General features: G+C 38.9%; 1 protein-coding gene across 13 annotated transcripts in view; it reads right to left on the bottom strand.

The window, feature by feature from the left end:
- The window catches only part of NCOA6 (nuclear receptor coactivator 6), a 101,328-nt gene that overhangs the window by 54,514 nt on the left and 26,802 nt on the right, over window positions 1–20,012 (bottom strand). For all 13 annotated transcript variants that reach the window (XM_036419765.2, XM_036419760.2, XM_036419762.2 and 10 more), the window contains 2 exons: window positions 13,431–13,712; window positions 9,775–9,930 (listed from right to left, as the gene is read on the bottom strand). In XM_036419765.2, the coding sequence (XP_036275658.1) occupies window positions 9,775–9,930; window positions 13,431–13,665 (391 nt within the window). In that variant the 5' untranslated portion in view covers window positions 13,666–13,712. The remainder of the gene's footprint in view (window positions 1–9,774; window positions 9,931–13,430; window positions 13,713–20,012) is intronic.

Raw genomic sequence — 20,012 nt, 5'->3', positions numbered from 1 at the left:
ACGCAAATTTCATTTTTTTAAAAAGGCATACAAGACTTGTAGTTTTCTCTAAGGTTTACTTACATGAAGCACAAGAACATAACCAATTCTCACAATATAGAGATGGGCAATGATTAATGATACATAGCATCAGCAAAGAGCAAGGAACTCTAAATATTTATTTTCAATCAGCTCATAGGGGGAGGGAGAGAATGTATGTGTGTGTATAGAAAAAAAAACAGAATGGGGGCACTGTAATATTTGTGGGCAAAATGCCATTTCCCTTTAAATAACTGCAATATAAAGATATCCAGCAGAAAAATTGATGCAATGAAGAGTAAATAGGCCGTTAAGTGCCCATAGCACACAAATGGATAAAGATGTGGTACACATATACAATGGCATATATAACTTAGCCATAAAAATGAATGAAATTGTGCCATATGCAACATGGATGGACCTAGAGGGTATTAGTTAAGTGCTAATACTTATATGTGGAATCTAAAAAACAAAATAAAAGAACAAAAAAAAACAGGGAAAAACTCATCAATACAGAGAATAGATGGTTGCCAGATGGAGGGAGATGGGGGCTGGGGATGGGTGAAAAAGTTTGTGAAAACTAAGATTGAGAAGCAAAAATTGCCAGTTATAAAAATAGTCATGGGGATGTAAAATACAGCATAGAAACATAGTCAATAAGCCTATCTAATAAAGAGAGAATATGCAAATTGACCATCAGACCATCACAAGATAGCAGTACCCAGTCTCCTCATCCCCACTGGAGTCCCTCAGTCCTGTCAGCCCCGCGGTACAGCTGGAGCTGTGTGCGGTACAGCTGGACCCACCCTCAACCCCTCAGCCTCTCAGGGAGGGCCCGAAGCACAGGCAACCAGGGCCAGCCAAGGCTTGCGCTGCCAACAGTAGCAGCAGCAGAGGTGTGATGGGAACGTTGCCTTCCCCTGATCGCCAGGTCGCCTCCTGTCCTCGAGGGCTCCCAGACTGTGAGGGGGGCAGGCTAGGCTGAGCGGCCTCCTCCAGTGCACTGGGCCTCCAGTATTGTAATAACTATATATGGTATCAGATGGGTTTTAGACTTATTGGGGTTATCACTTCGTAAGTTATATAAATGTTTAATCACTATGTTGCATACAAGAAACTGATATATCACTGTATGTCAACTTTAATAAAAAAAACAAGGAGTAGACAGGTTTCTACTAATCTATCTCTGAGACAAATATCTGATGATTAGGACATTTGTATAGGATTGTTAATGCCTACAAAATTTTATCTAATTTGAATCTAATAACCTGGTATGTCACTAGAAGTGTTCCAATTGAGTGTACCCTAAAGTTAGAGGCAACTTAAATATTACTTGGTTTAATGATAAAAAGGTCTTTGAGCCCTGGCTGGTGTGGCTCAGTTGGATGAGTGCTGCCCCAAGCACCAAAAGATTGCTGGTTCGATTCTCAGTTAGGGCACATGCCCATGTTGAAGGCTCAATCTCCAGGAGGGGCTGTGCAGGAGGCAGCAGAAGGATGTTTCTCTTCCTTTCCCTTCCACTCTAAAATCAATCAATCAACCAATCAATAAGTATTTGAAGTAAGTTTTGGGGTGCTTCACCCCTTTAAAATTTTGACTGCTGTTACTCTGGAGAACAGCACCACCTTGTGGACAAATAAAAGTATAGCTGGCCTGTGGCTGAGGAGTTGAAAGTTTTCATTCACTCGTCTTTCTTTACATTATCAGATGATAAAGAAGGAAGCTAACCCTAGCTGGTTTGGCTCAGTGGATAGAGCGTAGGCCTGTGGACTGAAGGTTCTCAGGTTCGACTCTAGTTAAGGGCATGTACCTTGATTGTGAGCACATGCCCAGTAGCAGGTGTGCAGGAGGCAGCTGATTGATATTTCTCTTTCATGGATGTTTCTAACTCTCTATCTCTCTCCCTTCCTCTCTGTAAAATAATCAATGAAATATATATATTTTTTAAAAAGGAAACTAATGAAAAAAAAAAAAGGTACCTAATGAGAGCACAACAGTTTCCTCTGTCTTGTCAGTGATGTACGTTAGTTTTCTGTTTTAACCAGGCAGGTTGGTTAGTCATAGGAAACAAACATCCTGTGACCAATCACCAGCCCAGCCAATGTGGCTCAGGGGTTGAGTGTCGACCTATGAACCAGGAGGTCACGGTTTGATTCCTGGTCAGGGCACATGCCCAGGTTGTGAGCTCAATCCCCAGGAGGGGGAGTGCAGGAGGCAGCCAATCCATGATTCTCTCTCATCATGGATGTTTCTCTCTCCGACTCCCTTCCTCCCGCTGAAATCAATAAAAATATAATTTAAAAAAAAAGAGAAAGAGAGAGAGAGACCAATAACCAAATTCTACAAAGATGCTCTAGGTTGCCTATGGGAGTTAGGAATAAAAGAGAAAAATATAGATCTTGAGGGTTTCCAATGAAAGGAAAGGACTATTAATATACCAATCCTGCTATGACATCTTAAGCAGAAAGAGTACTGTTCTTATAATGGACATCAGATCATGCCATTTCTCTACTTAAAACTACTCCATTTCTTCTCACTGCTTTAGAAATGCAAGTCAAACTTCTTAATAGGGTCTACAATGCCTCTAATGATTTATCTAGCCCATTGCTGCTCAACAGAAATATAATATAAGCAACACATGCAATTTAAAAATTTCTAGAAGCTGAGTAAAAATAAGCTGAAGTTAATGGCAATATACTTTTTTTTATTAACCCAATACATGTAACATATTATTTCAACATACAATTAATATAAAAATTATTAATGAGATACTTTACATTCTTTTGGGGGAAAGCTAAGTCTTCAAAATCTAGAATGTATTTTACACTTAAAGCATATTTCCAGTGCTCAATATCCATATATGGCTTGTGGCTATTATACTGGACAGCCCAGATGTGGCCCTTGCCTATGTCTCTAACCTCAAAAACTTACACTATTTTCTCCTTCAATAAAAAGGATTCAGCAGAAACTGGTTTGGCTCAGTGGATAGAGCGTCGGCCTGCGGACTGAAAGGTTCCGGGTTCGATTCCGGTCAAGGGCATGTACCTTGGTTGTGGGCACATCCCCAGTAGGAAGTGTGCAAGAGGCAGCTGGTCGATGATTCTCTCTCAACAATGTTTCTAACTATCTATCCCTTTCTCTTCCTCTCTGTAAAAAAAAAAAAAAAATCAATTATATATATATATATATATATATATATATATATATATATATATATATATATTTTTTTTTTTATTTTTATTTTTTTTTTTAAAGAGGATTCAGCCTTTGTGGCATTTTTTTTAGTTTCCGGGGTACACAAACCTGCTTCACACCTTAAGATCTTCAAGAATGATGCTCCCTTTACCTAGGACTCCTGCACTATTCTCACATTAAGTCAATGCCTCAATTTTCATGTAATCTTAAGTGTCACAGGCCCAGAAAGGCCTCCTCTAACCATCTTATCCAATGTTATGTCACCCTATCAGGACAGCCTGCTATTTCTTCAGAGCACATCCCATGTGAATACTTATTTACTGCTTTCTTGTCTGCATTCCCATCATATACAAAGTCTGTCCTAGTTCCTTTATATCTGTTGTTTCAGGATGGTTATTTTACTCTCAAAGGTGATAACTTATAAGTCTACCCTAGTTATGCACTTTATATACACAGAACAGTGCCTGGCACATGGTAGGTACTCATTATCTATTTACTGACTATATGATGAAGAGTCATCTTATATAACCTTACAAAGAATTATAGGCATTTTCCTATATGATAAATGCATTCCTGAAAAACCTCCCATTCTATAAAATCTCACACTGAAAATTACAGGTTTTAGTAGAAAAATATTGTTGGGGCAAACTCAAAACTCATGCAGCTCTGTAACCAGAGCTCTAATAAAAACAAAAATTGATAGAGATAACATGTCCCAAAATGCTAGAGTGGAATGCCTGGTGAAAGGTGCTAAGATAATGCAGATGCAGTGGTGCTCTGAGCCAGTGGATTGCCATTAAGGCAGGCACAGGAGGAAATGAAACTTGTCACAAGCCGAGAGCCATGAAATGCTGGGGGGTGCACTTCTGGGGAACATACTTGAGTGTAAGATCTCATTTTTAATTTTCTTTTTAAAAAAAAAATATATTTTATTGATTTTTTACAGAGAGGAAGAGAAAGGGATAGAGAGTTAGAAACATCAATGAGAGAGAATCATCGATCAGCTGCCTCTTGCACACCCCCTACTGGGGATGTGCCCGCAACCAAGGTACATGCCCTTGACCGGAATTGAACCCGGGACCTTTCAGTCCGCAGGCCAACACTCTATCCACTGAGTCAAACGGGTTTCGGCAAATTTTCTTAAAATAAAGCTGAAAGGACTTCCACCTATGCAGCAGCTGAACTAAAGGCTCCCCCTAGCCCTCTTATGAATATTTATCCTCCTAGTCCCACTATTCTAGTTCACCTGCACAGGAACAATCACATATGAATAAACAGTTTTCACATTATACTGCTATTATTCCCCTAACTGCCAACTACATGTAACTACTGCTAAGTTTTATTAAAAACAAACAACAAGGACAACCAAGTTGGTGGCATAAACATCTGAACTTGCTGCCGTGCACAATCACATCAAAACTACAACTAAAAGACAAAACTAATATCATCCAGAACCATGGGAAGGCTGGCTGAATGGAAATTCTACAACTAAAAAGGAAAGAGAAAAGTGCACTGAGTCCGGTAGCAGGTGCGGATGTGTGGAAGTGTGGAAGTACAGAGGCGCGTGAAAGGGGCTGGCAACTGGGTACACTGTTGTCTTTCTCAATTGGGAGGAAGATACAAGTTCCCGACTGCTCTGAACTCCAGTTCTGGGCGAGACTCTGGGGACCCAGACTCATACCTCAAAACTGGACTGTCTGGCATTAGGCCGGAACGCGAGGGGCAGCTTTCTCTCAGAGGTGTTTGCAGCAATTATTGTTTCTGCATGGTGCCACAGGACACAGAGACCAAGGGGCCTCTTAGGGGCAGGGCTAATGGCAGCCATTGCTGTTTGCTCTGCCCTGGTGATTCTCTGAGACCCTGCCCCACCCAATTTACAACCCCACCCAAGCTATGTGCAGAAGCTTTTGCATTATGAATGGCCTGGCCTTTTGCAATCTAACAAATTGCTGCTGGTCAGAGAGCCCCAGAGCTTCCAAAAGAAGACCTAAGGCTCCACAGCAGCTTGCATTGCTTCATAGCTGGGCCTCATCTGGGAACCTCCAAAACCCAAACGAAGAGGAGGAATCTGCAGATCTCTCTGTAGCTCCTGCTGGGTGGCCTCAAGCAGTGGCTGACTTTGCACCTCCTGGGAGACCCAAGAGGCAAGGGTACCCAGAGGTCAGAGTGAGACCATCCAAATTACAACTCTTCACATCTATAAGAGACACACTTAGGGGGAAGAATCAATAAGCACCAAAGCCCTATACTGAAGCAAGTCCTACCCAATAAGGGTGTCTCCAGCACAGAAGTTCTCCCAATGTAGATACAACTGGTCCTCACAGCCAGTTGGCCTGGAGGTCAATACTTCCCAGTGATACCAAAAGCAATCAAGGCTTAACTACAACAAGGCTGTGCACACAGCCCACAAAGGGGTGCACAAGAATGTCCACTTCAAGTAACTGGGGAGGCTGAGCCACTAGGCCCTATAGGACACCTAGCACACAAAGCCACTCTATCAACTCAGGGAAGCAGCCAAAATGCAAAGACAAAGAAACAGGCCACAAATGAAAGAAATGGAGAAAGGAAACTACTGGATATAGAGTTAAAAAAAATCACAGTTATAAAGTTACTCAAGTATCTTCTAGAAACCTCCAAGAAATATAGTGAGACCCTCAAGGATATAAAAAAGGACCAATTAGAAATTAAGCATACACTGACTGAAATAAAGAATAAAATACAGAGATCCAACAGTAGACTAGAGGATCCTAAGAATCAAATAAAAGATTTGAAATACAAAGAAGCAAAAAACACCCAATCAGAAAAGAAAAAAGAAAAAAGAACAGACAAATATGAAGATAGTGCAAGGAGCCTATGGGACAACTTCAAGTGTACCAACATCCAAATTATGGGGGTGCCATAAAGAAGAGAGAGAGCAAAATATTGAAAACCTATTTGAAGAAATAATAACAAAAAACTTTCCCTAACAGGTAAAAGAAATAGACTTACAAGTCCAAGAAGCACAGAGAACCCCAAACAAAAGGAATCCAAAGAGGACTACACCAAGACACATCATAATTAAAATGCCAAGGGCAAAAGACAAAAAGAAAATCCTAAAAGCAGCAAGAGAAAACAGTTATTTACCTACAAGGGAGTACCTATACACTGTCAGCTTATTTATCAGCTGGTAAGAAGGGAATGGCAAGAAATATTCAAAGTGATGAATAGCAAGAACCTACACCAAGATTACTCTACCCAGCAAAGCTATCATTCAGAATTGAAGGTCAGATAAAGAGCTTCGCAGATAAGAAAAAGCTAAAGGAGTTCATCACCAGTATTATATGAAATGCTGAAGGGTATTCTTTAAGAAGAGGAAGAAGAAAAGGTAAAGATAAAAATTATGAACAACAAAGTTACAACAAATACATTATCTGTCAACAAGTGAATCTAAAAATCAAGTGGATAAAAAATCTGATGAACAAAATAAACTGGTAAATATAACAGAATCAGGGGCATAGAGTGTGGACTGACAATTCTCGTGGAGAAGGGGGTGTGGGGGGTGCAGGAAGAAACTATACAAAAATCATACACCTATGGACCAGGACAGTGTGGGGTGGGGGGGGAGATAAGGGCGGGAGGGAGGGGTGTGTGGAAACTGGGTGGAGGGGGACTATGGGTGCATAAAAGAGGAACAAATGTAATAATCTGAACAATAAAGATTAAAAAAATAAAATAAAATAAAAATAACTAAAAAAATAAAAACAAACAACAAAGAACAAGTGGAACCCAAGCTGGTTTGGCTCAGTGGATAGAGCGTCAACCTGTGGACTGAAGGGTCCCGGGTTTGATTCTGCCTAGGTTGTGAGCTTGATCTCCAGTAGGGGACATGCAGGAAGCAGCCAATCAATGATTCTCATCATTGATGTTTCTCTCTCTCTTTCCCTCTGAAATCAATAAAGGCACATCTCAAAACACACACACACACACACAAAAAAAAACACAACAACAAAAAACACACACACACACAAAACCCAACATGTAAAGAACACTATTGGCTCCCAAACTTGCCTGTTAGGTGTCAACTATCCTTATGGGCCAAATCTAGCCTGTTGCCTGTTTACTTAAATAAAGTGTTATTGGAACACAGCCTCACTTACTCATTTACACATTGCCTATGGCTGTTTTTGGGCTACAACAGTTGAGTTGTTATGACAAAGTCAAAGAAATTTATTCTCTGGCCCTTTACAAAAAAATGGTTGCAGACTTCTGCTTCAAATCACCATGAATTTACAGAAGGGTCACAAAATGCCCTCAAAAAAATTGTCTCCCCAATTCCCTGGCCAAAACTCAAAAAAAGGAAGGTATAAGGAGTGTTCTTCACTGGAGAACAGACTGTTCAGGGAACAACCTGTCCTTCCACCCTTGCAGCAGACACTACGACAGTGGCTACACCTCCCCTTACAATTTACAAAGGCATCAACTTACTACCAGTTTCACAAAAGCAACAGCTGCTGCCACCACTTCCCTCCTTCCTGAGTTCTCAGAGAATGTGGAGAGAGAAAGGAGATCCCTAGGGATACACATTACCAAAAAGTTAAAACCCTTCTTTCTGTAATATGTCAATTTAATAATATCTAGAAATGTTACCTATTTTGCCTCTTTGCTGGTACTTATGTTTGAATATATGGCTATAACAATAAAGGGGAGCCAGCATCTTACCCTTTTAAGAACTTGTAGTAAGTAGGTCTGATTAAAAGAAACTGGTGTTTCCTTTCTCCACTGGAAAACACTACCAAAAAAGCCCTTTGAAGTCAGGTAAATAGGTAACAGAGACGACAAACATTTGGGGTTTTCACTTATGTGTTTCTTATAAAGAGTACATGTGCTTATAAAAAAAGTCAATATAGTGTTATTATAACCAATACTTGTTTTATTTCCACTATTTCTAAAAATTCACTATATTCTGTAGATTGCTATGAATTGATTTTACTTTCCTGAATCCTTTTAGACAACCCCAAATTTTTCAAAATAAACTATTTATTGTTTAAGCCACTATTCCTTCATTTATCAAGTAATGTTAAACCCCACTTTTCTTTCTTTCTTTTAAAATTTTTATTGATGTTTGGAGAGAGGAAGGGAGAGGAAAGAGACATCAATGTGAGAGAGAAACAATTGACCAGCTGCCTCCTGCATACCCCTACAACCCAGGCACAAGCCCTGACCAGGAATCGAATTGTGACCTTCTGGTTCATAGGCTGACACTCAACCACTGCGCAACAATGGCTGAGCTCAGCTGCTGAGGTTTTGTGGAGCATTTAGGTTCTAAGCAAGCATAGCGTCAGGAAGGCTTGTCCTACCAGTGGAAGGGAAGACTGAAAATGTTGGTTGCCACCTGCCTGCATCAATGTAAGAGGGAAGGAGATGGTTTTGGTTCACTGGGCACCCAAAGATAGAGCCTCCTTTGTGCTTCCCCACACTTGGTACTTACACCTTTCACAGGTTTGTTTGCCTCACCAAGGTCATGAACTCCTTTTGATTTCATAAAAACAAGGACTGTATTTTATTTAGCACTGTATTCTGAGCCCTGAAACAAAGTGTTGCCATTATAATATGTGCTTCCTTTGGTTTCATTCAACATAAATCTACCAAAGAACCTAAAATATGTACAGTCAAGCAGCGATCCAACAATAAGCCAAACAAGATATCTCTATCCTACTTGAGCTTGCAGTCTTTGGGGGAACAAAACAATCATCAAATAACTGCTCTAATAAAAGTGTGACCTGAGGGGGGAAAATGCAGACTTTGGTGAGTATACATAACAAAAAACTATGACTGTGTCAAGGAGTTTAAAAAATACATCTTCAAGAAGATATAAGCTGATACTGGAAGCTGAGGAGATGTTTAAGGGAAAATGATAGGGAACAATATTCCATCAATGCCAAGGACCTGTGGCAGGAGGAAGAAATGTATATTCAAGGAACCAAAAGCAAGCTGGAAAGGCTGGAACACAGCAAAGAGAGAGTTGTACAAGATAAGGCTGGATGAAAAAGGTAGAGATCAGACCATGCAAAGCCTGAGGTCATAATAGAGAGTCTGGTCTTTTGAACAATAGCAAGCCATAGCAGGGATTTAAGTTTAAGCTGTGTGTGTTTATATAGTTTATTTTCATTTTGAAAAGATCACTCTGGCAAAGTATTTGAAAAATGAATACTACTACAAAAGAATTGTTTAGGGTCTCCTAATCTCTGTTAGCTAAGTAAAGATATAAAAACTAAGGCTTAGTTGGTAGAAGGAAGCAACTGAAATTAGATGTTCTTCAAAAGACAAATCAGTTTCTGGTCAGAATGCCAGTAAAATCAAAGTATGACAAGCCAACAGCCAAATCAGCCATAGGAATGGAGTCTGAGACTACAGATGCTAAAGCATCAGGACCCAACTAGAGGTTCAATTCCTCTTTATCCTAAGGTGCTACAATGGGCAGCACAGATTACATAAATTACTTGGCATTCTGAAACTGAAGATTAAATCAGCACAGGAAATCATGCCACATTCTGCTGTTATGATATGTGTCTAGATGGGCACCTTCAATCTGAACGGAGAGAATCCCCAGATCCCGAAGCTGCTGGTTGTTGCTCTGAGCCAGGATCCGCAGCCGCTCCGCTGCTTCTCGGGGGATGTTGAATGTCACACGCACACTATTCCAGGGCTCCACCTTCTGTACCTTTAGCTTGCTGGATTCTTCGTTATGAAAGAAAGAGAATAATATTAGTAATCTTTTAGCCACTAAAAGACATGAAACAAACAATAACAAAAAGATAAAAGAACAGGCAAAGCACTAGCTTGGAGTAGCTAAGAAGCTTAGGCTTTGGTGTCAGACTTCAAATCTAATACTAACTTTGCCACTTAGCATCAGGGTGCCCATGAACAAGTTATTTGATCTTTCTGAAAATTACCTTTCTCTTCTTTAAAATCATGAAATAGAGGTTGTGATTGCTAAATGATATATGTCCCAGAAACCTAGTACAGGACCTACTACATACACCATAGCTACTGAATAAATGGAAAGCAGTAAAACAGAGTAGGGAATATGAGAGAAGAGAGAGGTTAAGTTTAAATTAATAGAATAATATCTAGTCTGGACTCAGATTAATGTATGTGAACTGAGAAACTGAGAACATTTAGTCTCCAATTTCAATTCTATAAAAATTCAATTGGCAGATATGCCAACTGTTGAATACATACGAAGGAATCTGCAGCTTATTTAAAGAAACAGCACTATAAAAGTCACTAGTAAATTTACTTATAAAAAGGTTACGCAGAAAAAGGAAAAATAAGAAAAGGTTAAGTAATTTTACCTCTTCAAATAAAATATCTGAAATTTTAATACTCATATTTAAATATTCACTGAGCATCACTGTGGAAAATAATTATCGAGACAGAGAGCAAACATATCTTATAATGTCCTATAAATGTTTCAGTTTAAGGAGGGCTTAAGTCTTGATTCTTTATGTCTTTGATTTTTAAATCTTTACTTACTTTAAATAAGAGTACAATTTCTACTGAAGCACATGAAACTGAGGGGGAAACAACAAAATTTGACAACCAAGCTTCAGTTAGGATATAAAAGCATTACATTTCAGCAAGTCTGAAAAATCAATGCAAACTTCAGGGCATGTTTTTAAAAGAAGATATAAAAATTAGCTAATTGAGGAGGTAATATTGTTTGTAATTATATTTTACAGATGGAAAAACAAATCCCAGGACCAGTTAGCAGACTAAAAACTTTTTTCCCCCCAACAATGCCAGACAAAATAATTTTCCCTTTTGTTAAAATTCGGCTAAGTTAAATCTTTTGTATTCTCTATTCAGTTTCACATTTCAATATTAAGAAAATGGTCTTGCTCTAGCTAGTTTGGCTCAATGGATGGAGTGTCGACCAGGGCACATACTTTGGTTATAGGCTTCTCCCTGACCTGGGCCCTGGTCAGGACTCATGCAGGAGGCAACCAATTGATGTGTTTCTCTCACATCAATGTTTCTCTGTCTTTCCCTCTATCTTCTACTCTCCCTAGGAAAAAAAAAATCAATGGAAAAATATCCTCGGGCAAGGACTAAAAAAATAAAGGAAATGAACTTGTGGGTATATCTGTTCTTAAAATAAAAAATATCCATGGATGGGGGAAAGTGCCTAGATGTAGCCTAAAACCCCTGCCGACTCCAAAACCATTATACATTGAGAGTTAACTTACCCAGACATGAAGTTCACTTGTTCTAATGTGGTAAAAATAGATCACTTGCTAAGAGCAGTGAGATAATAAAATCACAGAAATTTAGAAAGAATTAGGCAATGTTTAGTTCAAGTCTATTTTATAGGTAAGAAAACGGAAGCCCAGAAAGGCTGAGTGACTGGCCCATGACCCTGTGGCTACCTGGCAGCATCAGAGATGGCATTAAAATCCTGCTCTGATTCTCAGGTCAATTTCTCTTCCATGACACTATGCCTTCAATAGCAAAAGGCAGGAAGCTTGGGATCCTGTCTCCACAGAATACAGATGCTACAGGGCTTCTTCCTAACCTGAAGAGTACTGGAATCTTGCACGTGGTCTAGACTACATTTTATCAAATATAGCTACATTTTATCAAAAGTTTTTAAAAGTTCCATTATATTTGAGAAGATATGACTTAAAATACATTTTTGCACTAAGAATATAATCTAATAACTGCATAGATCAGGGTTTGGTAATTTGTTTAAAAGCCATGAAAAAACTGACTCAGCTATTTAAAAACAAGGGAGGGGGGGAAATGTGTAATTAAGAGCAATAAGCAAGTTCAGGCCCAGCTGGGCCCTCATAAAGTGACATATTATGACTGTGATTATGGTGACAATGACAGTAATAACTGCAACTTTAACAAAAAATTCTCTAATACTATGCTAAATAATACATTCACTACAAAGAAATCTTACACAACACACTAAAAAAATATTTGAAAAATAAACTACAGCAGCTTCCCTCCTGACATCAAATCTCAAAAGAAGAAAAAAACAACGCACGCCTAAAAAAAGCTAATGAGCACTTGATTAAATCAAGATTTGTGATAGAAAGATAAAACCTAGGCTTTGCACTATGTCTGAAGAGATTAAATAATTGTCCTACCAAGAAAGATGGGAAACATCTGAACTAAGATTAAAAAACATAAACGAGGGGGAGGGGATCAATTGGGGGAAAAGGAGACATATGTAATACTTTAAACAAACAAACAAACAAATAAAAAATAAAGTGCAAAATTGCCAAAAACACACACACACAAAAACAAAAAACCCGCCGAAACCAGTTTGGCTCAGTGATAGAGCCTCGGTCTGCGGACTGAAAGGTCCCAGATTCGATTCTGGTCAAGGGCATGTACGTTGGTTGCAGGCACATCCCCGGTAGGGGGTATGCAAGAGGCGGCTGGTCGATGTTTCTCTCTCATCGACGTTTCTAGCTCTCTCTCCCTTCTTCTCTGTAAAAAAATCAATAAAAATATATTTAAAAACAAACAACCCCCCCCCCCCCACACACACACACACACAAATGGCCACAAGACCGAGACAGGTAAAGTAAATGTGTGACGAAATCAGATGGAAGTTGTGGAGATGAGGGGCTGTCTTTGGTGCTGTTCAGCATCATCTGGGGCAGAGGGAGAACTCAAAACTATCACACCTTTTTATTTTTACAGACAAATGCAAAATATGGATTTTTATGTAAAATATATAAAATTTTAAAGCATGCGCAATGAAACTCAAACATTAAAAAATTAAAAAACAAAAAACAAAAAAATGAAAGTGGGCCATAACATGCGGCTGATGGCTAGATTCAGGATCCTCTATCTAAAGTTTAAGAAAACAAATTTCAAGCATACTTTAAGTAGAACCATGGAGCAAAAGACTTAAAGATCCAGTCTACACTCCTCATTTTATACATAAGGCCAGAGAGTTAGAAACAATAAATATATTTGGGTTTTGAGACTTACTCCTGTCCACTAAAGCAGGTTATTTACATATGCTATTTAAGTTCAATTCCTCCATGAACTTAAAAGAAACACCACAGCATTTCTTGAAAAGGAAAAAGTCCTAAAATTCTAACTTTACAATTAAAATGAGTCTTTCAAACCAGTACAGCAAAATTTTACTATGGAAAACTCAAAATAGTTATAGAAGGGCAAATACTTAGAAGGCAAAAGTAATTAAAGCAAATTACCCATGTGTAACAAATTGGGCACATTCTCCAATATTGTGTCCAATTTCCATTTGAAGTCTTTATCATCTATATTTCCTTTGAAGGCTACAAAAATTGTCGAATCCTCCAAAATACTATCACTTTTTGTGTCATCATCTTCTAGTCCGGAGTCAAAATCCATCTCTGAGTCTTCCGCTGTTGACGAACACAAGGAATTATAGATGTCTTCTAAGTTTGGAAGGTCATCCAAAACCATGGTGAATGTTATTCCTGAAGCATGTGCCAAGTGGACAATAAGAAAACCTTTGAAAAGAGAATACAGAAAAAGCATGGTAATGCATAATTATATAATCAATAATGTAGACTCCATATTTCTTTTATATATATATACATATATATATACATATATATATATATACATATATATATATATATATATATATATATATATATATATGTCTATACGTCTATTATGTTATACTAGAGGCTCAGTGCACGAAATCTGTGCACTGGAGGAGAGGGGTCTCTGAGCCCAGCCTGCGCCTTCTCACAATCCAGAACCCCTTGGGGGATGTCCACCTGCCAGCTTAGGCCCGCTCCCCAGGGGATTGGGCCTAAGCTGGCAGTCAGACATCCCTCTGGCAGCCCGGGAGACCTCAGGGATATCCGACTGACAACTTAGCCAGTAGGACTCCTTAATGCTGCCAAGGAGGCAGGAGAGGCTCCCACCACTGCCACTGCGCTCGCAGCTGTCAACCTGTCTTGTGGCTGAGTGGAACTCCCCTTGTTGGAGCACTCTGACCACCAGGGGGCAGCTCCTGCATTGAGTATCTTTTCCCTGGTGGTCAGTGAGTGTCATAGCAACCGGTTGTTCCCAATTGTTCCGCCATTAGGGTCAATTTGCATATTACCCTTTTATTATATAGGATGCTACCTTTTTGTAAGTCTAGAGTATGGGGAGGAGGGAATAAGAGATCATAAGAAAATAAAACAATTGCTTTTTGAGAATTTATATAAGCCTTTGGTTGACCCCACAACACAAGAAGCTTCCCAAGACTTGCCTTACTCCTGTCCTGATAAAAGTTTCTGAGAAACTGCCGAAACCGGTTTGGCTCAGTGGTAGAGCGTCGGTCTGCGGACTGAAAGGGCCCGGGTTCGATTCCGGTCAAGGGTATGTACCTTGGTTGCGGGCACATCCCCGGTAGGGGGTGTGCAAGAGGCAGCTGGTCGATGTTTCTCTCTCATCGACGTTTCTAGCTCTCTATCCCTCTCTCCTCCTCTCTGTAAAAAATCAATAAAATATATTTAAGAAAAAAAAAGTTTCTGAGAAGCCAAGGTTTCTAAAGCCCTCCTCTTTTGCTAAGTGGATAGAGTTTGGCCTAAGGAATGAAGGGTCCTGGGTTTGATTCCCATCAAGGGCACATACTTCGGTTGCAGGCTTCTCCCCAGACCAGTCCCTAGTCGTGGCATATGCAGGAGGCAACCGATAACCAATCAATGTGTCCCTCTCACATCAATACTTCTCTGTCTTTCCCTCTCTCTAAAAATCAGTGGAAAAAATATCCTTGGGTAAAGATTAAAAAAGAATTCTTATGTAAACTAAAATTATAATTATAACTATGCTTTCTTTTTTAGGATGGATAAGAAAAAAAGACTAAAAATCAATAAACTAAAATGCAAACAATATGGCCGAAACCAGTTTGACTCAGTGGATAGAGCATTGGCCTGTGGACTGAAAGGTCCCAGGTTCGATTCCGGTCAAGGGTATATACCTTGGATGCGGGCACATCCCCAGTAGGGGGTGTGCAAGAGGCAGCTGATGGATGTTTCTCTCACATCGATGTTTTAACTCTCTATCCTTCTCCCTTCCTCTCTATAAAATATCAATAAAATATTTTTTTTAAAATGCAAACAATAATTGTGCTAGGCTAAATATTACAGCTAAATATGCTGTAATATAGTTATATTATTTTAATAAATGGAAAAATGTATTAACTTTTATTTTTGGAATAGTCAACAAACTCCAAGGGCAAATGCTTTTCAAAAATGAATCTAAGCAATCTTATGGGGGAGGAGGGGAAGTTCCATATTATAAGTAAATATTGAGGGAAATTTTGACATTTGATTAAAGCACTTTAGTCTGGTATTGTAATTATTAATAAGGAACAGTGTGATCTGGGTGGTTAAGAAACACCAGCATTCAGAAAATCCTTTAGAAATACCACTGCCCTTAATCAACTGCCATCTGCATTTTACAGAGTTTAAAGAACTTTAAAGGTAAATAAACAAAGCTTAAAGAGATTTTTAGGGCTTAAAAGCTGCTGATCAGCAAGGAAAAGTGATTGCTTAAATTGCATGAAAAACAGTAGCTATTTAGCAGCTGTTCCAAAGTTGAAACAACTGTAATAAGAGAAATTAAAATTTAAGAAACATTTTCCAAAAGAACCTTTAATTGGAAAGAAGGAAACCAACTAAAAAAATCTGGACTTAGAGAGTCTTCTAAAGAGGTCACACTGGTCATGGTATAAGGCTATGTATCAAGATTTGAAAAACTCTCTATTGGCAGACACACAAGTCAGCTAATTTAAATTCAGGAATTACCAGTTTAACAGTACCTATGGGGCACTACACAAATGCTTAAAAAAAACACAAAATTGAAAGAGTCTATGAAAAAAATTGTTGACCTTCCTTCCAGAAAAACTTTTTAAAGTAACTTTTTAGATAACTACATTGAGAAGATTCCACTTAAAATCTATTAATAAAGAATTAATATAAAAATAATGATTAATTAGTTTGAAATGCAGAGAGAGAAAACAGGTTATAGCTATCTCAAGAGACTCATTTGTTCACTTATGGTTATCTATCAAAAAATAATATATTCTATTTCGCTGGGTTTGCTAAGATTAAACACCAGTTATCTTGCTCACCTACATTTTAAATTTCTAGATTACCTATTGATTTCAATTCTTACTAGAGCTCTTTTGATTTTTTATGAGGAATCTAAGAAAAAAATGTGATATTCAGGAGAAATTTTAAAAGCAAGCATACTATTGATTCCACATTTCCAATGTATTGTACAACAGATTTATAAATGAAATCATTTCAGGGTAGCTAAATAGCTCCAGTTAATGAAAGCTCTTTATTATAGAAGAATGCCAACTTAAATGTAAAAAGAAATATATTGTTTAAAAAATATAATTTTGAAATCCCTAATAAAATAATTCAGGTAAAAATCATTAATAAATATAAAACTTTGTGACACACAACTGGATAGCACATGATGTCCAAGTATCATCCCAGATTCGTCTTGTCAATGGGAAAAATAACTTCACAATGGAAGAACTGTCAACACCTGAACACAATGTTCAACCTTAGCATCATTAGCACAGAAACAATCAGAAATTATGTACAGTATGAAATGCACAGCATTACCTATGAAACAGTCTTGCCAAAAGAAGTTTAACCTGAATCTAGCAAGTTTTTAAAAAAATATATTTTTATTGATTCCAGAAAGGAAGGGAAAGAGAAACATCAATGATGAGAGAGGATTATTGATTGGCTGCCTCCTGCACACCCCTTACTGAGGATTGAACCCGAAGCCCAGGCATGTGCCCTTGACTGGAATCAAACCTGGGACTCTTCAGTCTGCAGGCTAACTGAACCTAGCAATTTTTTAACAGGAGACAAAAGAACAATTTACCACCACGAGAAAATAATTAGACAAATCTAGAATATAGGATTTCTTAACACAATTGGCTTGCCATCTTAGTAAAAGTTAGATAAAACTATTCTACATTAAAAGAGATTTAAGCCGGGACCGGTTTGGCTCAGTGGTAGAGCGTCGGCCTGCAGACTGAAAGGTCCCGGGTTCGATTCCAGTCAAGGGCATGTACTGTGGTTGCGGGCACATCCCCAGTGGGGGGTGTGCAAGAGGCAGCTGATCGATGATTCTCTCTCATCGATGTTTCTAACTCTCTATCCCTCTCTCCTCCTCTCTGTGAAAAATCAATAAAATAATTTAAAAAAAAAGAGGGAGAGATTTAAAAGACTTAAAGATCAAATGCAGTATATAGTCCTTTATTGAATCTTGGTTTGAAAAAAAGATGTAAAGCACATTTTTAGGATAATTAGGAAATTATTACTAATTTTGTTAGGTGTGATAATAATGTTGTTGTGGTCACACAGGACAATGTTCTAATCATTTCTCAAGTGATGCATACTCAGTCCTGGCTGTTTTGGCTCGGTGGATAGAGCACCGGCCTGCGGACTGAAGGGTCTCAGGTTCGATTCCAGTCAAGGGCACAAGCCAGGGTTGCGGGCTCAATACCCAGTGAGGGGCATGCAGGAGGCAGCCAATCAATTATTCTCTCTCATCATTGATGTTTCTCTCTCTCCCTCTTCCTTTCTTTCTGAAATCAATAAAAAAATATTTTTAAAAAAGAAAAAGAAAAACTCCTTTAGCAATGTGATATTTTATTTAAAAAAAAAAAAAGAGCCGAAACCGGTTTGGCTCAGTGGTAGAGCATTGGTCTGTGGACTGAAAGGCCCCAGGTTCGATTCCGGTCAAGGGCATGTACCTTGGTTGTGGGCACATCCCCGGTAGGGGGTGTGCAAGAGGCAGCTGGTCAATGTTTCTCTCTCATCGACATTTCTAGCTCTCTATTTCTCTCCCTTCCTCTCTGTAAAAAATCAATAAAATATATTAAAAAAAAAAAGAGAGATGCATACTGAAACATTAGGAGTGAAATGTCATGGTATCTTCAATTTACTTGAAAATACATTAAGCAAATATGGCAAAACAAAATGTTAATATTGGTTAACAATAGATCATGAGTATATAGGTATTATTTATACCATAATTTTATATATAATTAAAATTGCTCATAATAAAAAGCTTTTTAAAAAAGTATTTATATTATCCCATATAATAAAAGGCTAATATGCAAACTGTCCCCTCAACCGCGAATTCAATTCTTTCGACAAGGAGTTCAACCAGGAGTTTGACCAGGGGGTGGGGCTGATCTGGGCTGGCAGGCTGGACCCCACCCGTGCACGAATTCATGCACCGGGCCTCTAGTATCCTAATATATAAAAACCCTGGGTTGTAATAACCAGAGGCTGACCAACCGGAAGTCAGTGCTGGCCCCGCCTGCAAGCAAGCATTCAGGGCAATCAGGCAGGAAGACAGAGTAGTTAGGGGCAATCAGGTAGGCGAGTGGTTAGGGGCGATCAGATAGGCAGATGGCCCCTTGCAGGGCTTGTCCCACCCCCAAGCAAGCAGGGCAATCAGGCAGGCAGGCAGAGTGGTTAGAGGTAATCAGGTAGGTAGGCCAGTGGTTAGGGGCAATAAGGTAGGCAGAGGGCCCCTCGCAGGGCTGGCTCCATCCCCAAGCAAAGAAAGAGGGAGGCCCAGGCCAGCCAAGCCATTGCATCCCAGCCTGTCACCTGCAGTGGTTGGGAGGTGGGGGGTAGCGTTGCACAGATGGCAAGCAGTGGCAGGGGTGGGGCCAGCTGCCTGCAGCCTGAGGAAGGAAAGCCCTGATAGGCCCTGATCTCAGGCCAGGCCTAGGGACCCTATTCAAGGGGTCCCTGATTATGAGAGGGTGCAGGCCGGGCTGAGGGTCCCCTTAAAGTGCATGAATTTTCGTGCACTGGACTTCTAGTTATATATATTTAGCTATCTGCACCAGTCCTTTCTCTTCAGAATTTTTACCTGGAGCAGGTAGCTGAATAATCAGTAAAATATTGTTTCAGGCTATTCAAATTATTTGACTTGGATGCCATTTGGGCAAAAGACAAGACACTATTATCCACATCAGATATCACAAACTCACATACCTATTGGAGTCAGACAGGTAAAATAACTAAGAGAAGAACACTGGCCATTAAGTGTATTTACACATACTGTATGAATGGTTTAAGCAATGAGAAACTCAAATACCCATCTATGATGAGCACTCACAACTTTGCTCCAGCTTATTATTTTCCTTTGGAGCGATGGGAGGAATTACTAAGGCCCAGAAATAATAAATATTTTGAATTTTAAGAAAAGACAAAAATCCATATTTAGTGAAATCTCCAGATTTTCAAAGAAATTTACATTTTTGTAAATACTCTATGGGCCAAATGAAACACACTGCAGCTGCATATGGCTCAAAAGCCATCAGTTTTCAATTTCTAATTAAATCTGACAATCCAGGTATGACTCATGTGATTGACTAGTACAGCACTAGACCTGAATGAACTATGTGGGTTTAATGTATTGCTGGAGAAAACCTGATATTTAAAATGCATTTAAGTGTTATGATGTATCTCTTGGGAGGTCTGTGGACTCCAAAGAAAAGAAAAGAAAAGAAAAGAAAAGAAAAGAAAAGAAAAGAAAAAAAAAAAAAAAAGAGAAAAAAAGAGAAAAAAAGAGAAAAAAAGAGAAGAGAGAGAGAGAGAGAGAGAGAGAGAGAGAGAGAGAGAGAGAGAGAGATATTAAGCAATCTCTTAACCCCAGAAGAACAGAAGGTTCAAACTTGGTGAATTTTGGCTTCTTTAAATATGCTGAAATCTCCCATACCTTAACCTTTGACAAAACACTAGATGATGAAGGAAACA

This window comes from Pipistrellus kuhlii, unplaced genomic scaffold (assembly GCF_014108245.1).
Source record: "Pipistrellus kuhlii isolate mPipKuh1 unplaced genomic scaffold, mPipKuh1.p scaffold_m20_p_6, whole genome shotgun sequence".
NCBI lineage: Eukaryota > Metazoa > Chordata > Mammalia > Chiroptera > Vespertilionidae > Pipistrellus > Pipistrellus kuhlii.
This window is presented reverse-complemented; position numbering and strand designations above follow the sequence as displayed.